The sequence below is a fragment of the Mustela lutreola genome, chromosome 16, assembly GCF_030435805.1.
Source record: "Mustela lutreola isolate mMusLut2 chromosome 16, mMusLut2.pri, whole genome shotgun sequence".
Taxonomy (NCBI): Eukaryota; Metazoa; Chordata; class Mammalia; order Carnivora; family Mustelidae; genus Mustela; species Mustela lutreola.
Window position 1 is genome coordinate 4,120,573 of NC_081305.1, and position 14,428 is coordinate 4,135,000.

Genomic DNA, 14,428 nt, shown 5'->3' on the forward strand with positions numbered 1-14,428 from the left:
GAAGGTGCTGGAAGGAAGAGGTAAGAGGATGGGGGTCCGTGGTGTCAACATGGCTTCCGTGGCCGGGACCGTGGCTCTGTGGCCGGTCGTGGCTGTCGCACCTCTCCCAGAGTGTGTCTTGATGGGATTTTTGTCGGGACAAGTGAACTTTTAGGAGTTGAATCGTTGAATCAAAAGATGCTTCTTCATTTAGATGCTGACCGACGAGCAAAGCTCTCGAGTTCGGTTTATGTCCTGACGCCCCTCCGTGCCTGTAGGCCGTGGGTCCCGACTCCGTGTTAGGACGGTCTTCGTGGGCCTGGCGTTTTCTGAGTGACCGTGTGGCTTCGGCTGTCAAACGCTGCCTGGGGCCTGCCCTCCACCGGGTTCTCTGGGACGCGGGTTTTCTTCGGACCGATTTGCAAGAGTGCCTGTTCGAAGGAAGCATTTGTTCGCTGAGTATTTTTTCCAGTTTGTTTGGCTTTATTTTTGTATGTGCGAATGACGCATCTGTCCCGTTTACCAGCATTTCCTCTTAAGGCTCGAGATTTGCAGTTTGCTTAGAAAGCTTTTGTACCCCCACTCTGGGATTTAAAAAAAAAAAACAAAAACAAAATCCTGTTTTCTTCTGCTTCTCTGCTCTTCTCTCCTTCTAAATTTTTGATCCATTCAAGACGTAATTTGAATGTTCCTCTGTCTTGCCCCCCAATGGATTCTAGTATCTTTTATATTTAATGGTATGTTTCTTTCCCACTGACTTAAAGTACTGCTTTCTCGGGGCACCTGGGTGGCTCAGTGGGTTAAGCCTCTGCCTCTTGATTCGGACTCAGGTCATGATCTCAGGGTCATGAGATCAAGCCCCGTGTCAGGCTCCTCACTGGGCGTGGACTCTGCTTGGGATTCCCCCCCACCCCCGGCCCCTTCCCCACCCCCTCCCCAAAGTAGGAGAAGGGAGCCAGGGGAGGGCGAGGAGGACCACGTTCTCTTCCCCTGCGTTTCTCTACGAACTCTGGTCTCTGCTTCATGCGTTAAGAACGGGAGTTTGATGATAAGAAGAAGAGCTGTTCCCCGCGGACTTCTCTGTTTTGGAAATTTCCTTCCTGTGCCGGCCTGTTTGCTTTCTCTGACCTTGGATAACCGCTCTAAACAGTCAGGCTGCGTTTCGGGGATGGCGCTACCTGGGCATCAGTGTAGGTGGAGCTGACACCTGGCACAAGTGGCTTCCTCCTGCCCCAAGGATGGAACATCTACGTTTGCCGTCTAGATTTCATTGTTGGTGCTGGCTTTGCCCGTGGACTTTTACCCCTGATGGTCGACTGAACATAGGAACGTTTTTAAATTTCTCTGCCTAGTTTTGTTCCCAGCTACTTTGCTGGACTTTTTGGTCTGGGGGTTTTCAACCTGGGGTCTGCGTCAGAATGTTCTAGAAGGCGTGCTAAAGGGCAAGGCGGTAGGGATCCCTCCGACCCCAGCTGAGTTTCTGACTCGGTAGGGCTGGGGCGGGAGCGGAGGGTGGACATTTCTAATGACTCCCCAGGCTGGTTTTGGCTCCCATGATCCCTTCTTTTTCCCTCCAGCCTTCCTGGCCCGCGCACAGTCAGTGAGCCGTCAGTGAGCCCGTCAGTGAGCCCGCTCACTCTGATTGTGTGGCCTGCAAATGAGGGTAGTTTCCCTGCTCTTGGGATTTCTAGATCTTTTCTTTCTCTGGGTTGACTGAATCAGCAAATACCTTCAGAATTTCAGTAGCGACGATGCCCCTTCCCACTCCTGACTTTAATGCAAATGCGTCTGGTCTCTTATCGTGAAGCAGATGCTGGCTTTGCAGATAGATTTTTGTGTAAAGGAAGGATTCCTTTATTTGTATTTATGTTAAGAGTTTTATCCAGATGTTGAATTTTTATTATTATTATTATTTTTAAGATTTTTCTTATTTATTTGACAGAGATCACAAGGAGGCAGAGAGGCAGGTGGCAGTGGAGGCAGGGGCGGGAAGCAGGCTCGCTGCTGAGCAGAGAGCCCCTCGCGGGCCTTGATCCCAGGACCCTGAGGTCATGACCTGAGCCGAAGGCAGCGGCTTTAACTCACTGAGCCGCCCAGGTGCCCTTATCTAGATGTTGAATTTTATGAAAAGTTTTCATTTTCTTTTCTACCACCCACGATTGTCTGATTCAGAGTTTTTTAACCAAGGATACCAAGGAGTCGTGCGTCAGGCACTGAGCTGCGTCCGTATGTTAACTGACACGCTTCGAACGTGCGAATTCCGTGGGTCTGTGCTCCCTACTTTTGTAGCCGTGTGTACAAAGGGGTTGGTCTGTAGTTTTGTTTGGTTCTGATTTTAAAATTAAATTTAAATTGTGCCGGCCTTACAAAAAGAATTTAGAACTTCGCTTTTCTGCAGGTTCTAGAAAAAAAGCAAAAGGAAGTCCTTTGAGGTCTGGGTCAGATTCGTCAGGAACTTTTTGGTTTGGTGGGCAGGAGGGGTGAGGTCTTCAGAACCTCGTCCAGGTCTCTTATCAGCTGGGTGGGTTTAAACCTCTGCTGGGGTTCATTCCGATGATTTTTAAATTTTTTAAAAAGATTTTATTTATTTATTAGAATGCGGGAGTGGGGGTGGGAGGGGGAGTGGCAGAGGGAGAAGCAGGCTTCCCGCGGAGCAGGGAGCCCAACTCCGGGCTCGATCCCAGGACCCCGAGATCATGACCTGAGCCGAAGGCAGATGCTTAACCCACTGAGCCGCCCAGGCGCCCCTGATTTTTAAATGTCCCGGTAGGTCTTTCACTTTATATAAGTCTTCAAATTACTGTACGTGGGGTTGACCGGAATACGTGAAGTCTTCTGTAAGTTGTGGGTCTTTAGTGGCTGTCACTTTCCCTACATGAGGTTGTACCAGTTTTGCTTAAGTTAATTTCACGTGCATGGCATCTCCTCCAGGTTATTTTTCAAATTCGAGTTGGTCGTCCAGTTACTGAATAGAGTGAAAGCAGGTAAGTAGAAGGGTTACTTTCTTCTGTGAGCTCGGCTTTCTGCAGCAGCACCGCGTCGGCCCGAGAGGCCTGTGTGTGTGGTTCTAGTTCTTACTCTTCCACTTAGACCCCAGAGTTTTAGTCTTTTCATTTTTATTTATTTATTTTTTCACCCTGAATACTCTCCACATCTTGTGAAGGACGCGTCAGCTAGACTTCTCGGCATCGACTGTATTGTCTTTTCCTTTTTTTAAAAAATTTTATTTATTTACTTGACAGATCACAAGTAGGCAGAGAGGCAGGCAGAGGGGAGGGGGACGCAGGCTCCCTGCTGAGTAGAGAGTCCGATGTGGGGCTCGATCCCAGGACCCTGGGATCATGACTTGAGCCGAAGGCAGAGGCTTTAACCCACTGAGCCACCCAGGCGACCCTAGACCCCAGAGTTTTAAACTTCCATGCGCTGGAGAATTCTCGTACAGATGGTGGTGTCAGTTTTCACTTTGCTGACGGGTGATTCAGAGATCCGGGTGTTTGCCGTGGCCTTATGCGTTGCTGGTTGGCCTCCGCCTGGACCTCCTGGACACTTCCCGAGGCCTCCCCTCTCCTGTGGCCTCCGCGACTGGGCACCGTGTGGCGCGTGCCCGGCCCCGCTCGAGTTTCAGTGGCGACTGCATCTCGTTAAATCCCCTTCCTGGTCTCGCCTGATGCTTTTGGCCTCGATTTTCATCTTGTCTGACATTGTCGCCCCCGTGTGTGTGTTTGCCTGGTGACCTTAGCTCGATTTTTCAGAGTCTGGTTTTTTTTCCTTACAAACTTTGAAATAATTTAGACTGACGCAGGTTGCGGAATGAGTCCTGGGAGTTCCCGTGGACCCCTCCCCCAGCTTCCCCTAATGACAGCGTCTTCCCCGTTCCCAGCAGTTCCCCAAACCGGGCCACTGGCGTTGGTGCAGCCGTCTGGGCTCAGCAGCCCGCCTTGCTCGGATGCTGCAGGTTGTCCCGTAGCACCTGCTTTTAGGCAAGGTCAAGGCTAAGGGCAAGTCCTCCAGGTGGCGAAGCTGCCCAGGCCTTCCGACCCACCGACCGTTCAGAGGGTTCCCAGCGTTCGCGCCGGGTTGGACAGTTCGCTGCAAAGACGGAACTCGGGAAGCCCGACGTACTGTTGGTGAGGCTCGGCCCGGGAAGGGTGCAGATCCGAGCCGCCCGAGGGTCGGAGCTGGGCGTGGTCCAGGAGCAGCGCCCCGGGGCCTCCGCTCCGTCAGTCCGTCTAGAGAATCACCAGGCCCGGGGGGCCTTGGGGACCTCCGGCACCACCGGTGACACGGTATAGAGCCCCGTAACCGCCGCTACCACGGCTGGGCCCTGATGCGCCGCCGCCAAAACTCGTTCTGCTGCCCCGCTGCAGGCCCGCCCCGAATCCCGAATCGCCGTCGGTGTCACCCAGACGACGGGAGGTCAGTACCGGGAAGACTGGTCTGTCACTCGGTGCGGCAGCCGGGAGACCCCGGGATGCCACGTGCCCGGGCCGGGCCTCGCCGCTGGAGGGGGCTGCCGAGGCCTCCAGCGCTCCCCGCGCGCCGGGCTGGGGTCTAAGGAGATGCGGCCCGAGCGCTCCTGTGCGGGCTTCTGCTGTGCGGGCGCCTGTGCCCGCGGGGTGCGTCCCTGCGAGGGCGATGCTGGTCCCCGACTAGGCGCGGGTTGAACCTGACAGACGCGGGGTCCGCGGGCTCTGCCCAGCGGGGCGGCGCGCACCTGCCCTCCGGCCGCACGGGGTGGGGTGGGGCGGGGGTGTGGGGGTGCGGCTCCTCCGCGGCTCCTCCGCCTGCCGGGGTGTGGCTGCGGCCGGGCCGCTTCGCCAGGTGTGCGGCGCGCCCCCTTGCGGGCTAAGGCGGAACGTCACTCCCTGTGCGAACGCCCGGCGGCCGACTTCCGCCCTCTTCCTGTTGGATCCGTGTTAGATTTTTTTTAAGTTTTTTTAAAAAATATTTTTTAAAAAGATTTTATTTATTTGACAGAAATCACAAGTAGGCAGAGAGAAGGGGAAGCAGGCTCCCCGTGGAGCAGAGAACCTGATGCGGGACTCAATCCCACGACCCTGAGATCATGACCTGAGCCAAAGGCAGAGGCTTAACCCACTGAGCCACCCGGGCATCCCTGAAAGAATTATTTTTTATTCAAGTATCATTTAGTGTTCCTAGTTGCAGGTGTGAAATATAATGATTCAACAATCCTACGTATTTCTCAGTGATCATTAAGTGCAGTGAAGGTGCGGCGTGGTGTCGGTTCCGCAGCTGCTGTACGTGCCTTTGTGCCCATCACCTGTTCCCCACGTGGCCCACCGCCTCCCCTCTGGGAACCGTCAGTGTGATCTCTATAGGTAAGAGTCTGTTTTGGGTTTGTCTGTTTTTCCTTGTTCATTTGCTGTTTCTGAGGTGCACGTAGGAGCAGAACCGTTCGGCATCTTTCTCTTATTTCACTTCGCGTTATACTTGCTGGGTCCGTGTTTCTGCAGATGGCAAGAGCTCCTTTTTTGAGATTGTTTGTTTATTCGAGGAGGAGTATGGTGGAGGGACAGGGAGACCCCCCGCTGAGCAGGGAGCCGGACACGGGCTGGATCCCAGGATCCCGGGATCATGACCTGAGCTGAGGCAGACACTTCACCAGCTGAGCCCTCTAGGCGCCCTAAGACCTCATTCTTTTTATAGCTGGGTAATGTTCTCGGGGTGCCTGGGTGGCTTAGTTGGTTAAGTATCCCAACTCTTGATTTCAGCTTAGATCTTGTTCTCGGGGTGGGAAGATCGAGCCCCCCATCGGGCCCGTGCTGGGTGAGGAGCTGCGTAAGATGCCCGCGCTCTTTCCTTCTGTGCCCCCCAAACCCCCTCCCATTGAGCACACGTGCTCGCTCTCTCCCAAAAGCGGGGCGCAAGGTCTCATTCTCTCTCTGGCTGAGTGATACTCCTTTGGATGTGTGCCACATTTTCTGAGTCCGCTCATCTGTGGATGGACCAGACGCTGCTTTCGCGTTTTGGTCATTATAAATAATGCTGCAATAAACACGAGGGCAAATACCTTTTCGAGTTAGTGTTTTTTCATTTTCATTGGTTCCTCGGAAAGTTAAAACTAGAATCACCACAGGACCCAGTAATTCCACTACGACAGATTTACCGTTTCTCTTATCTTTTAGGGATGGTCTCACGGGGTCATGTCTACGAACTCTGCCGAATCCTAGATCCCAAAGACTTTTTCCCTCTTTTTCTTCTGGGTTTTCATCTGGGGCTCACTTTGAGTTCGTTTTTGTGGAAGGCAGGAGGCTTGAGTCGAGGGTGGCTTTCTCGGTGTTCCAACGCCATTTATTGAAATGATGATGTTTTCTTCATTAACTTGCTTTTGGATTGGTGTCCAGTGTCACAAGATTTCCTTTTTGGGGGAACGGTTTAAACTACGTCGCTGACCTTAGAAGTCTGGGGACTAATCAGATCACTGCATAGTAAGGTGCTGCAGTCCTCCGTGGTTTTCACGGAATTGCTTTATTTAACCTGTTGAATTTCTGTGCCTGAGGGTCTCAGGATTCCTGCTGGAGTATCTTCAGGGAACTGTCGTGATCAGCCACGTCCTTCCCAACATGAGCCATCTGTCTTTTTCCTTTGGCTAACCCTCTAGCAAGACTGGCCATTCTTTTGGTATCTTCGAGGAACTAGCTTTTGATATGATTTTTGTCCAAAATCAAAAATCTTGGACTCCCCTGCTTTCTGCTGTTTCCTGTTTTTATTTTGGTCACTGTCCCTCTGCTGCTGATGGGTATGTGTTCTAGAAATGAGAGTCAAGCTCAGTTGCTTCAAAGGTGTTCAGGTCTGCAGCATTTTGGTGAAAAGACGGCTTACAGTTGCATGTGATCTGATTGATGCATTTTACTTTAGAGTCTGCAGTTGGGGTCTTAGGTAGCAAGGTTTCACCTGTCCCTGGTAGTAGTAGTTACTGTTTTCTCTTTTACGCGGACAGTCTACCGGGGGCTGTTCTGTACGGCGTGTTAGTGAGGGATTTCTGGATAGGAGTAAAGACTAAGAGTACCTTTTGATGCTGTTACTGCAAGTATCGGTCAACCCCGGTTCTTTTTGATGATTTAAGAGGCAACACGGTGCTGGGAGGGGCCCCTGAATCCGACCCCGGTGAGCCCCAGGCTGTGGGGGTGGCCAGAGTCGGCCTGCCCTGCTCAGGAGTTAGCAGGGCTGGGCAGCTGCTGGGTGGCCATCACCCCTGCCTGAATGTCTTCCTCTCCAGGCCGCGCCCTCGATCATCTTTGCGGTGGGATGGCACCTGTGTGTCTCCCCATTTAGCTCTGGTGTCCCCAGTGGGGGTCACGGCAGGGTTGGGGGAGGATAGTGACCCCAGGCCGTGCATCTTCCTTCTAAGGAATCTGAACTTTGCCTGGGAGCTGCAGGGGTCCACTCTGACCTCCCTCCCCTGCTCTGGCCCAGGCGTTACCACCCCAGGCAGCCGGTTACTTTTCTCTATTTGGGCAGGCTCTGGTGCCCAGCTCTTTGACCAAGCACCAGTCAAGCTGTTCCCGTGAGATTTTTTAGGGGTGCTCCACATTACAGTTCGTCGGCTCTGGATCATGGTGGTGGCCTCCTGAACGTGGTGACTCTCCTCTAACCAGTTGAAGACTTAAGAGAAAGGCCTGGGATGTCCGAGAAGGAAGGAGTCCCTGTGGGCGCGCTCCGGAGCTGCAGCCCTTACAGCAGGTGAGCCGGCCTCTTCCGACAGGTCTGTGTCCCTCCCTCTCCCTAATACCTGGCGGCGGGGCTGCTGGGGACAGCTGTGGCTCCTTTCACAGGCTCTGCTCCTCCGTGGCCGCTTCCTGCCTGGCTCCCGCCCTCCCCAATCCACCGTCTTTACCAAAGGTCCTGGGGCTCGTCCTCAGGCAGCTGGGAGATGCTCCGGGTCCCGGGGCTGGAGGTAAAGGCCCTTTACTGTTCCCCTTCAAAGAATGGGTCTGGTTCATGCTGCTCAGAGAGGGACCATGGGTCACCCCGGACGTGGTCATGAAAAACAGGCTTTGTGGGTTTCCAGAAGTGGCATCAGATTCCCCGTCCGGCTGCGGAGGGAGAAGGTGGACCAGGCGTGGGCGCAGCCTCTACAAAATGCCTCAGATCCCCCTCCTGAGGGTTGAGGTGATGGAGTGGTGGTGGCCCTCGGGCGACCAGATGCTCCGGCCCCGGGGCTGGACCCCTGATCTTCCTCACCCGGGAGCTGCGGGAACACACTCTGGAGGCAGCCGTGGTTCATACAAATCACCGCGATTTAATAAATAGCGAGCTGTTTCCGGGCGCTCTGCTCGGGGCCCGTCCCGGGGGTAGAGATGGGGTCGGACGCAGGCCCGGGCTGGCCGAGCTGCAGAGCCGAGGGAGAGGCCCGGCGCTCCGTGTCCTGGCAGCGGCCCTCTGGCGAGGGGCCGGGGGAAGGGCCACAGTCCCGTCCACTAGAGATGATTTAGGATTTCGCACAGCCGGGTCCCCTAGATGTGATCTGGGTGAGTCTGGGCTTTCCTGGCTCTGCAGAAGAATTTTTCACAGAGTTTGAGGAGCTCGGACACGATGAACACAGACGAGGCCAGTCCGGTTAAAAGCAGCAAATCTGCCGGCGAGGGGAGGAAGACAGGAGTCAGCACGGGTTGAACCCCTGCCGCGGGCCTCTGCCCCGAAGGGGCGCTGCCAGCTCACAGGAGCCTCAGCCCGGAGCGCCTCTCCCTCCCTTTTTGTCTTCAGTCACAGCGGACCCCAGAAGTGGGGGGGGGGGACCCGGGGAGTCGAGGACCAGACCCTTCTCTTCCTGGGAGCCCATGCTTCAGCCCGGGGTCCTACACGTGGCAGAGCCAGCTCCACGCGGACCGCCCGGTCCTTCCAGGTGGTCCCGGGCTGGGGCCGGGGTGTGGCACCCACCCGAGCTGGCAGAGGACCCTGACCCTCCTCCCCGCCGTCCTGAGGGCAGACCCCCCAACCCTGGCTCCGGGCTCCCCGGGCGGCCCACCCTGACTCGTTCCAGTGGGTCAGTCCCTAGAGCCGCCCCTGTCCCCACGGTGTCTTACTGCCCGAACCTTCCCTGGGTCCCTGTTGCCAATAACTCAGCACAAACACGGGGCCCCACCAACCACACCCCAGCCTTTAGCTTTGGTAAAGCTGACTTAGTTCCCTGCGGGGAGTAAAGTTCTTCTTGTCTGTAGCTGTAGGGCACTCGGCGGGGACCCACATGGACCCTGCTGTTAGATTTTGGGGAAAAGCGAGCAGACGGTCCCCAGTCTGGCCCAAGGGGTCCAGGGCTCTCGCGTCCCCCACCTCTGACCTATGTCCTGACCCAGGGATGTGTCAAAGCCACAGCTCAAACCTCCTCCTCCTGACTGTCCCCTCTTCCCGTTTGTGCTCACAGTCACCTCAGCTGCAGGCAGAGGCGCACAGGTCACTCTGGGCGTCTAACAGAGAGCTTGGACCTGCGGTCGGCCTGGGCGGAGGCCAGGACAGGTGTGCTCAGGTGGGGGACAGCCGTGGGCCTCAGTTCCTGTCTTTTCCAGAAGGAGCTACTAGGCGACTTGCTCCCTGTCGTGAGGTGAGTGGGCGTCCGAGACACACCGGCCCACTGCCTGTGGGGGCACACGGAGCCCAGACTCGCCCACCGTGGCGCAGCCCCCCGCCCTTGCTGTCTCTGCCGTGTGTGCTCGGAGCTGCCCACCTGGGGACAAGGGGCCAGGAGGCCACGTCCCCTCCTGCCATCGGTGGTCCTCACGGGGGAGGTCCCTCTTCTCTGGTTCCCTCAGTATTCTATCACCCTCCCCCTCGGGCCCCCGAGTGTGCAGGCAGATGGGGGCGGGGACAGGTGCTGGCCCCCGCAGACCCGTCCTCGCGGCCACGCACCGAGAGCGCCCAGGTTCTCCGTCTGGAAGACCTTCTGCAGGGGCGGGATGTAGATCACGGCCAGCTGCCCCAGAATGGACCCCAGCACCGAGTACAGGAACATGCGGTTCCGGAGAAAACCGATCTCAGCTATCAGCTTGGTCTGCAGGAGGGGGAGGACACATCAGCGCTTCCCACTGAGAACAGCCCACTGAGAACAGCCCAGCTCGGGGCTCACCTGAGAGCGGCAGGTCAAGGCGTTGAAGAGGTCGAAGAACACAAAGCAGGTGAAGGTCATGGTGGTGGCACGTGGGGTGCCGGCCTTGTCTGCGGGGATCTGGAACACAGGCACGGGAAGAGGGCGTCCGGGAAGGCTGTGTGCTTCCCACAGCGAACTCGACCTTCACCAAGAGCCAGAGGCTGCAGCACTCCAGGTGGGCCCGATACCCCCCCACAAGCAGCCGTGAGCAGCTTTCTTGGGAACTGACCAGGACCTCCCCCTTGGGCTGGAGGCAGCTGCTGTTACAGGGGACACGTGGCTCAGACCCGCCCCCCGCCCAAGCCAGCCCCGGCCGCTGGAGGGGCCAGCAGCCCGTCCTCAGGAACCTGGGCTGCTCCCCACACCCGAGCTGAAACCTTGCACAGATAAAGGGAATGTTCCTTCCTCAGCAGGTGACCCTGCAGCATGGAGGTGACATTGCTACAGCCACACCCACGGAGCAGAAGGTCCCAGAGGAAGGCAGGGGATGGTCCTGGCTCTGGTGTGGCTGCTCGGACGTGAGACAGAGCTCCCTCCCCTCGACACCTCTGGGCGGGACACCTCCGCAGGTGAGAGGGACTCATGTTCGCGCCCGAACGTCCCCCTGCCCAGGGGAGGGGGTGAAGAGCCCGTCCTGCTTGGGCTTTGCACAGAGTCCTGGTCCAGCAAATGACCCTGTGGGGGCCAGGGGGCGGGGGCGGGGGCGGGTGTGGCGAGTTAGAGCCTGACTCCGCAGTCCTGGTGGGCACCCAGGAGTCTGTGTCTCTGGAGCGGTGGAGGCTGCTGTTGGGGACCCTGTGCTCAGGATCACGTGTGAGTCCGGGAGGGCCTGGGTCCCCTTCCCCGCCAGGGGGCGCACACAGGCTGCCTGAGTCGAGAATTCCCACCTTCCGTGGCAGGTGAGAATTTGGGGAAAAACAAAGCTGTTCCTCTGGGGGCGAGGCTCAGAAAAACTGAGAATCTGTGGGGACCCAGTGGCCCATGCCCCTTGGTGCATGTGGCACCTTCCTGGTTCCCCAGTCAGAGCACTGCACCCAAAGGGGACCGGTAAGTTCCCACAAGTGATCGTCTCAGGGAACAAACATCCAGTCCTTGCTTCCTAGGAAATGTGCCACTGTTTCCAGGACGGAATACCACCGCAGGTCCCGTGTAGAATAAACTCATTTCTGGTCCATGCCTGGGCGGCCTCCCGTCCCTCCACCTGCCCAGCACCCCTCAAAGTGGGGTCCTGATCCCCTGCCTTCCCTCCAGGACGGCCCCCTGTACGCATACGCGTGTCTCCCGTCGGAGGCTGAGCCCCACGGCCGGGCAGGGACCGTCCACACCCACGGCCCGAGTCTCCCCCATCTGCGGCTTAGCCAGTAGTGGCTTAGTGAGTCCATGAGGACCGGCCTCACCTCTTTCCAGAAGATAAAGAGTGTCCCGCTGATGATGACGGCCGCCGACAGCAGGGTCTTGAGGATGAGGGCTCTACTGAGGATGGTGTCCTTGACGTTCCGCGGCGGCTGCTGGAGGGCGTCTCTGTCCACGGGCTCTACCCCCAAGCTGCTCGGAACACGACACGGGCGCCCGGACGTAAACCACTGAGAAGGGGACACGTCAGCCAGCCAGGCAGAGGCCGAACAAGCACATCGGAGGCGGAGCCCGAACCTTCCAGGCCCCCTGGCCAGCTCCCCAGGCACCACCGGCTGAGAGGTCGGGGGTCGGGGGGCCCAGCCCCCCCAGGCCGTCCACCCAAGCCCGGGCCGGTCCCGCGCTCACACGAGCCTCCCTTCACGTGCTCTGTCCCTTCCCTAACAGCCAAGCCAGCCCCTTCCACGGTGACCCTGCCCCCAGCCTGGGCCCCATGGGCAGCCCTTCCCTTCACCATCCCTGAGCACCGTGAAGGAAGACCCCCCCCCCCACCAGAACCAGCCACACCACGGTCCTGGAACCACCCCAGGTCCCCTCTCGTGCTCAGGTAACATCCATCACAAGGGGACACCCCAGTGGGCTGAAGAAATGGGCTCCAGGCCCTGCCCACCGCAGAGCCCCCAGTGACGGAGGGACCCCTGCCTCCCGGGGACTGTGAAACAGCGGTATTGGGGCTAGACCAGCAGGAGGCAGTGCGGGGGGCACTGAGGAGTAAGTGGGCTGGGGGCCCCCCTCACTGCTGGCCCCAGGGGGACTGAGTAGGGCTGTTGCCCCAAGCAGCTGTCACCGGTGACGCCGAGTGAGCGTGGGTAATGGAACGCGTGTCAGATGCAGTCTGATGGAACGACACGCTGTGTGCAGAGCTGGTCCTTCTGCCCCTTTCAGCCCGCCTAACGCTCCCTTCTCAGCCAGCCAGCAACTCGCTGACCAGCCGCTGTGTGCCAAGTCCGTTCTAGGAGCCGGGGAGACTGACAGAACAGAACAGCATCACAAACCTTGTCCAAGGGGAGCTGGATCGGAATCAGATAAGCAAGGACAAGGACGTACATGTATATTTTCTCCTCCGGGGAAAAACAAAGCAGGGTACAGTGACTGAGAGCCAGGAGGCTGCTGTTAGGGTAATCAGGGAGGACTTCTTGGAGGTGGTGACCTCACGAGAGGCACAGAGCCTTGGCGCTGCGCAGGAGCATCCCTCACGGACCCTGGCTGCCCAGACAGATGCTTCCTCCCCTGCACCGCAGTCAGCTTCTCTGGGACTCCTGGGGACAGTGGCTGCACCCACACTCCGGGGTGCAGTTCTGGCCGCCCACCTGGTGCCTCACCTCTGTGCCGGTGGCCCGTCCATGATGATGTTGATCCACAGGATCTGCATGGCGTTGAGGGGGCTGGGCAGGTTGCACACGGTGGACAGAGTGATGAGGCTCAAGGCCGAGATGCTCCTGCGGGGACACATGCGGGCAGGTCGATGGCGGCTCGCCAGATGCGTGCGCAGCACCTGCTGCCACTGGGAGCTGCGGGCCTTGACTTACGTGCTCAGCTGGAACCGGACGAAGTTTTTGATGTTGTGAAAAATCCCTTTGCCTTCCTCCACTGCACTCCTGCGAGAGAGAGAGCATTTATTCACGGTGGTGTCAGCGGGGATGGCCTCATGCTCGGGTGCCCCTTCCTGTTGCGCTGCTCGAGGCCATGCCCGCGCAGGACAACGATGTCCTGTTGGCACCAGCAGGCGCTGGGGACTGGACCGTGAGCCGCGATGCCCCCTTCTGCCCCCAAACCGGCTTACTCTCCCGCCCACCTGGAGCTTGGGACTCTTGAAGCAACAAACCCACCTCGGGGAGTCCCACAAGAGGCACAGCAAAACCAACCAAACCCAGACCTGCTCCTGAGCTGCTGGGGCGTGGCCAGGGGGAGAATTGGGAAGCTGAAAAGTCATCTAGAAAACTCTGCAGAAGTCCTTTAAAAAAACGATCTCGAGGCATGAATGCAGAAAACTGCCCAATCTTTTTTTCTACTAAAGTTTTTTGCAAAAGTTAAAATGACAGCTTTACTTATTAACTGCATCTTGTGACCTCCCCCCCCCCCCTCCCCTGCACCACGGGGGAAGGACACTGAGGACTGCTGCGGAGAATCCGTTTGTAAAGAAAAGATCCTTCTGCAAAGTCCGAAATCACAGCCAACTTCAGTCTTTGTTCAGATCCGTGGTATTTTCTCCCGCCCCCAGTGACTTCAGTTTACTTAGAAGGGAAGACTTCATTAGAACAAATCAAAATTAGATCTAGAGGGCAGGCAACTGTTTTTAAGGAAACAAAAAAAGGTGAAGAAAACAGGTGCTCGGCCATCTGGCAGCCGGAGCTCCTGCGCGCCTGAGGCGTCCATGTCCGCACGAGCACGACCTCAGACTCAAACCCTACATTGAGCTCTACGGGGTGAGCATCTCCGGGTCTGGCCTCCGCGTGCTCCCGCTCTCGCTATTGGCAGCCAGGGCGGTCTAGGATTTCCCCCAAACGGTGCGGCAGCGACCACATGGGCACGCGCCTCTGTCTGCAAGCACCTGGTCCTGGCTTTCCCTCTGCTGCACCCTCGGGCTACAAAAGGGTTCGCTCGCCTGTGTCTGCAGCACCCCCAGCCCCGGGTGCTGTGTGAGCCCGGACACCCATCTCCCTGGCACGACGGAGCCCCGGGGTGGGCAGCTGGTTACGCCATGCGTTTCTGCCCCTAAAAACCCCACCTGCGGATAACTCACATGATGGCTGAGAAGTCATCGTTCACCAGGACCATGTTGGCGGCCTCTTTGCTAACGTCTGTCCCCGTCTGCCCCATGGCGATCCCGATGTCCGCAGACTTGAGGGCGACAGCGTCATTCACCCCGTCCCCTGTCATGGCCACGATCGCCCCGCATTCCTGCAAAGCCTTTGGAAAAAAGAGGCAAGT

At 57.5% G+C, this 14,428-nt stretch overlaps 1 protein-coding gene across 3 annotated transcripts in view; it reads right to left on the reverse strand.

The window, feature by feature from the left end:
- Positions 1 to 8,222: 8,222 nt before the first annotated feature.
- ATP2C2 (ATPase secretory pathway Ca2+ transporting 2) overlaps positions 8,223 to 14,428 on the reverse strand; it is a 57,821-nt gene continuing 51,615 nt past the window's right edge. Inside the window, exons 21-28 of one of the 3 annotated variants that reach the window (XR_009348764.1) lie at positions 14,241 to 14,407; positions 13,027 to 13,095; positions 12,820 to 12,936; positions 11,482 to 11,629; positions 10,064 to 10,162; positions 9,847 to 9,988; positions 9,369 to 9,575; positions 8,223 to 8,575 (exon numbers count right to left, since the gene is read on the reverse strand). Coding sequence is in view for 2 of the 3 variants with exons in the window: in XM_059152594.1 (XP_059008577.1) it covers positions 8,457 to 8,575; positions 9,847 to 9,988; positions 10,064 to 10,162; positions 11,482 to 11,629; positions 12,820 to 12,936; positions 13,027 to 13,095; positions 14,241 to 14,407 (861 nt within the window). In the remaining variant the exon portion in view is untranslated. Of the gene's footprint in view, positions 8,576 to 9,368; positions 9,576 to 9,846; positions 9,989 to 10,063; positions 10,163 to 11,481; positions 11,668 to 12,819; positions 12,937 to 13,026; positions 13,096 to 14,240; positions 14,408 to 14,428 lie in introns of those variants that run through there. The other 2 variants (XM_059152594.1, XM_059152595.1) reach the window with 2 other exon arrangements.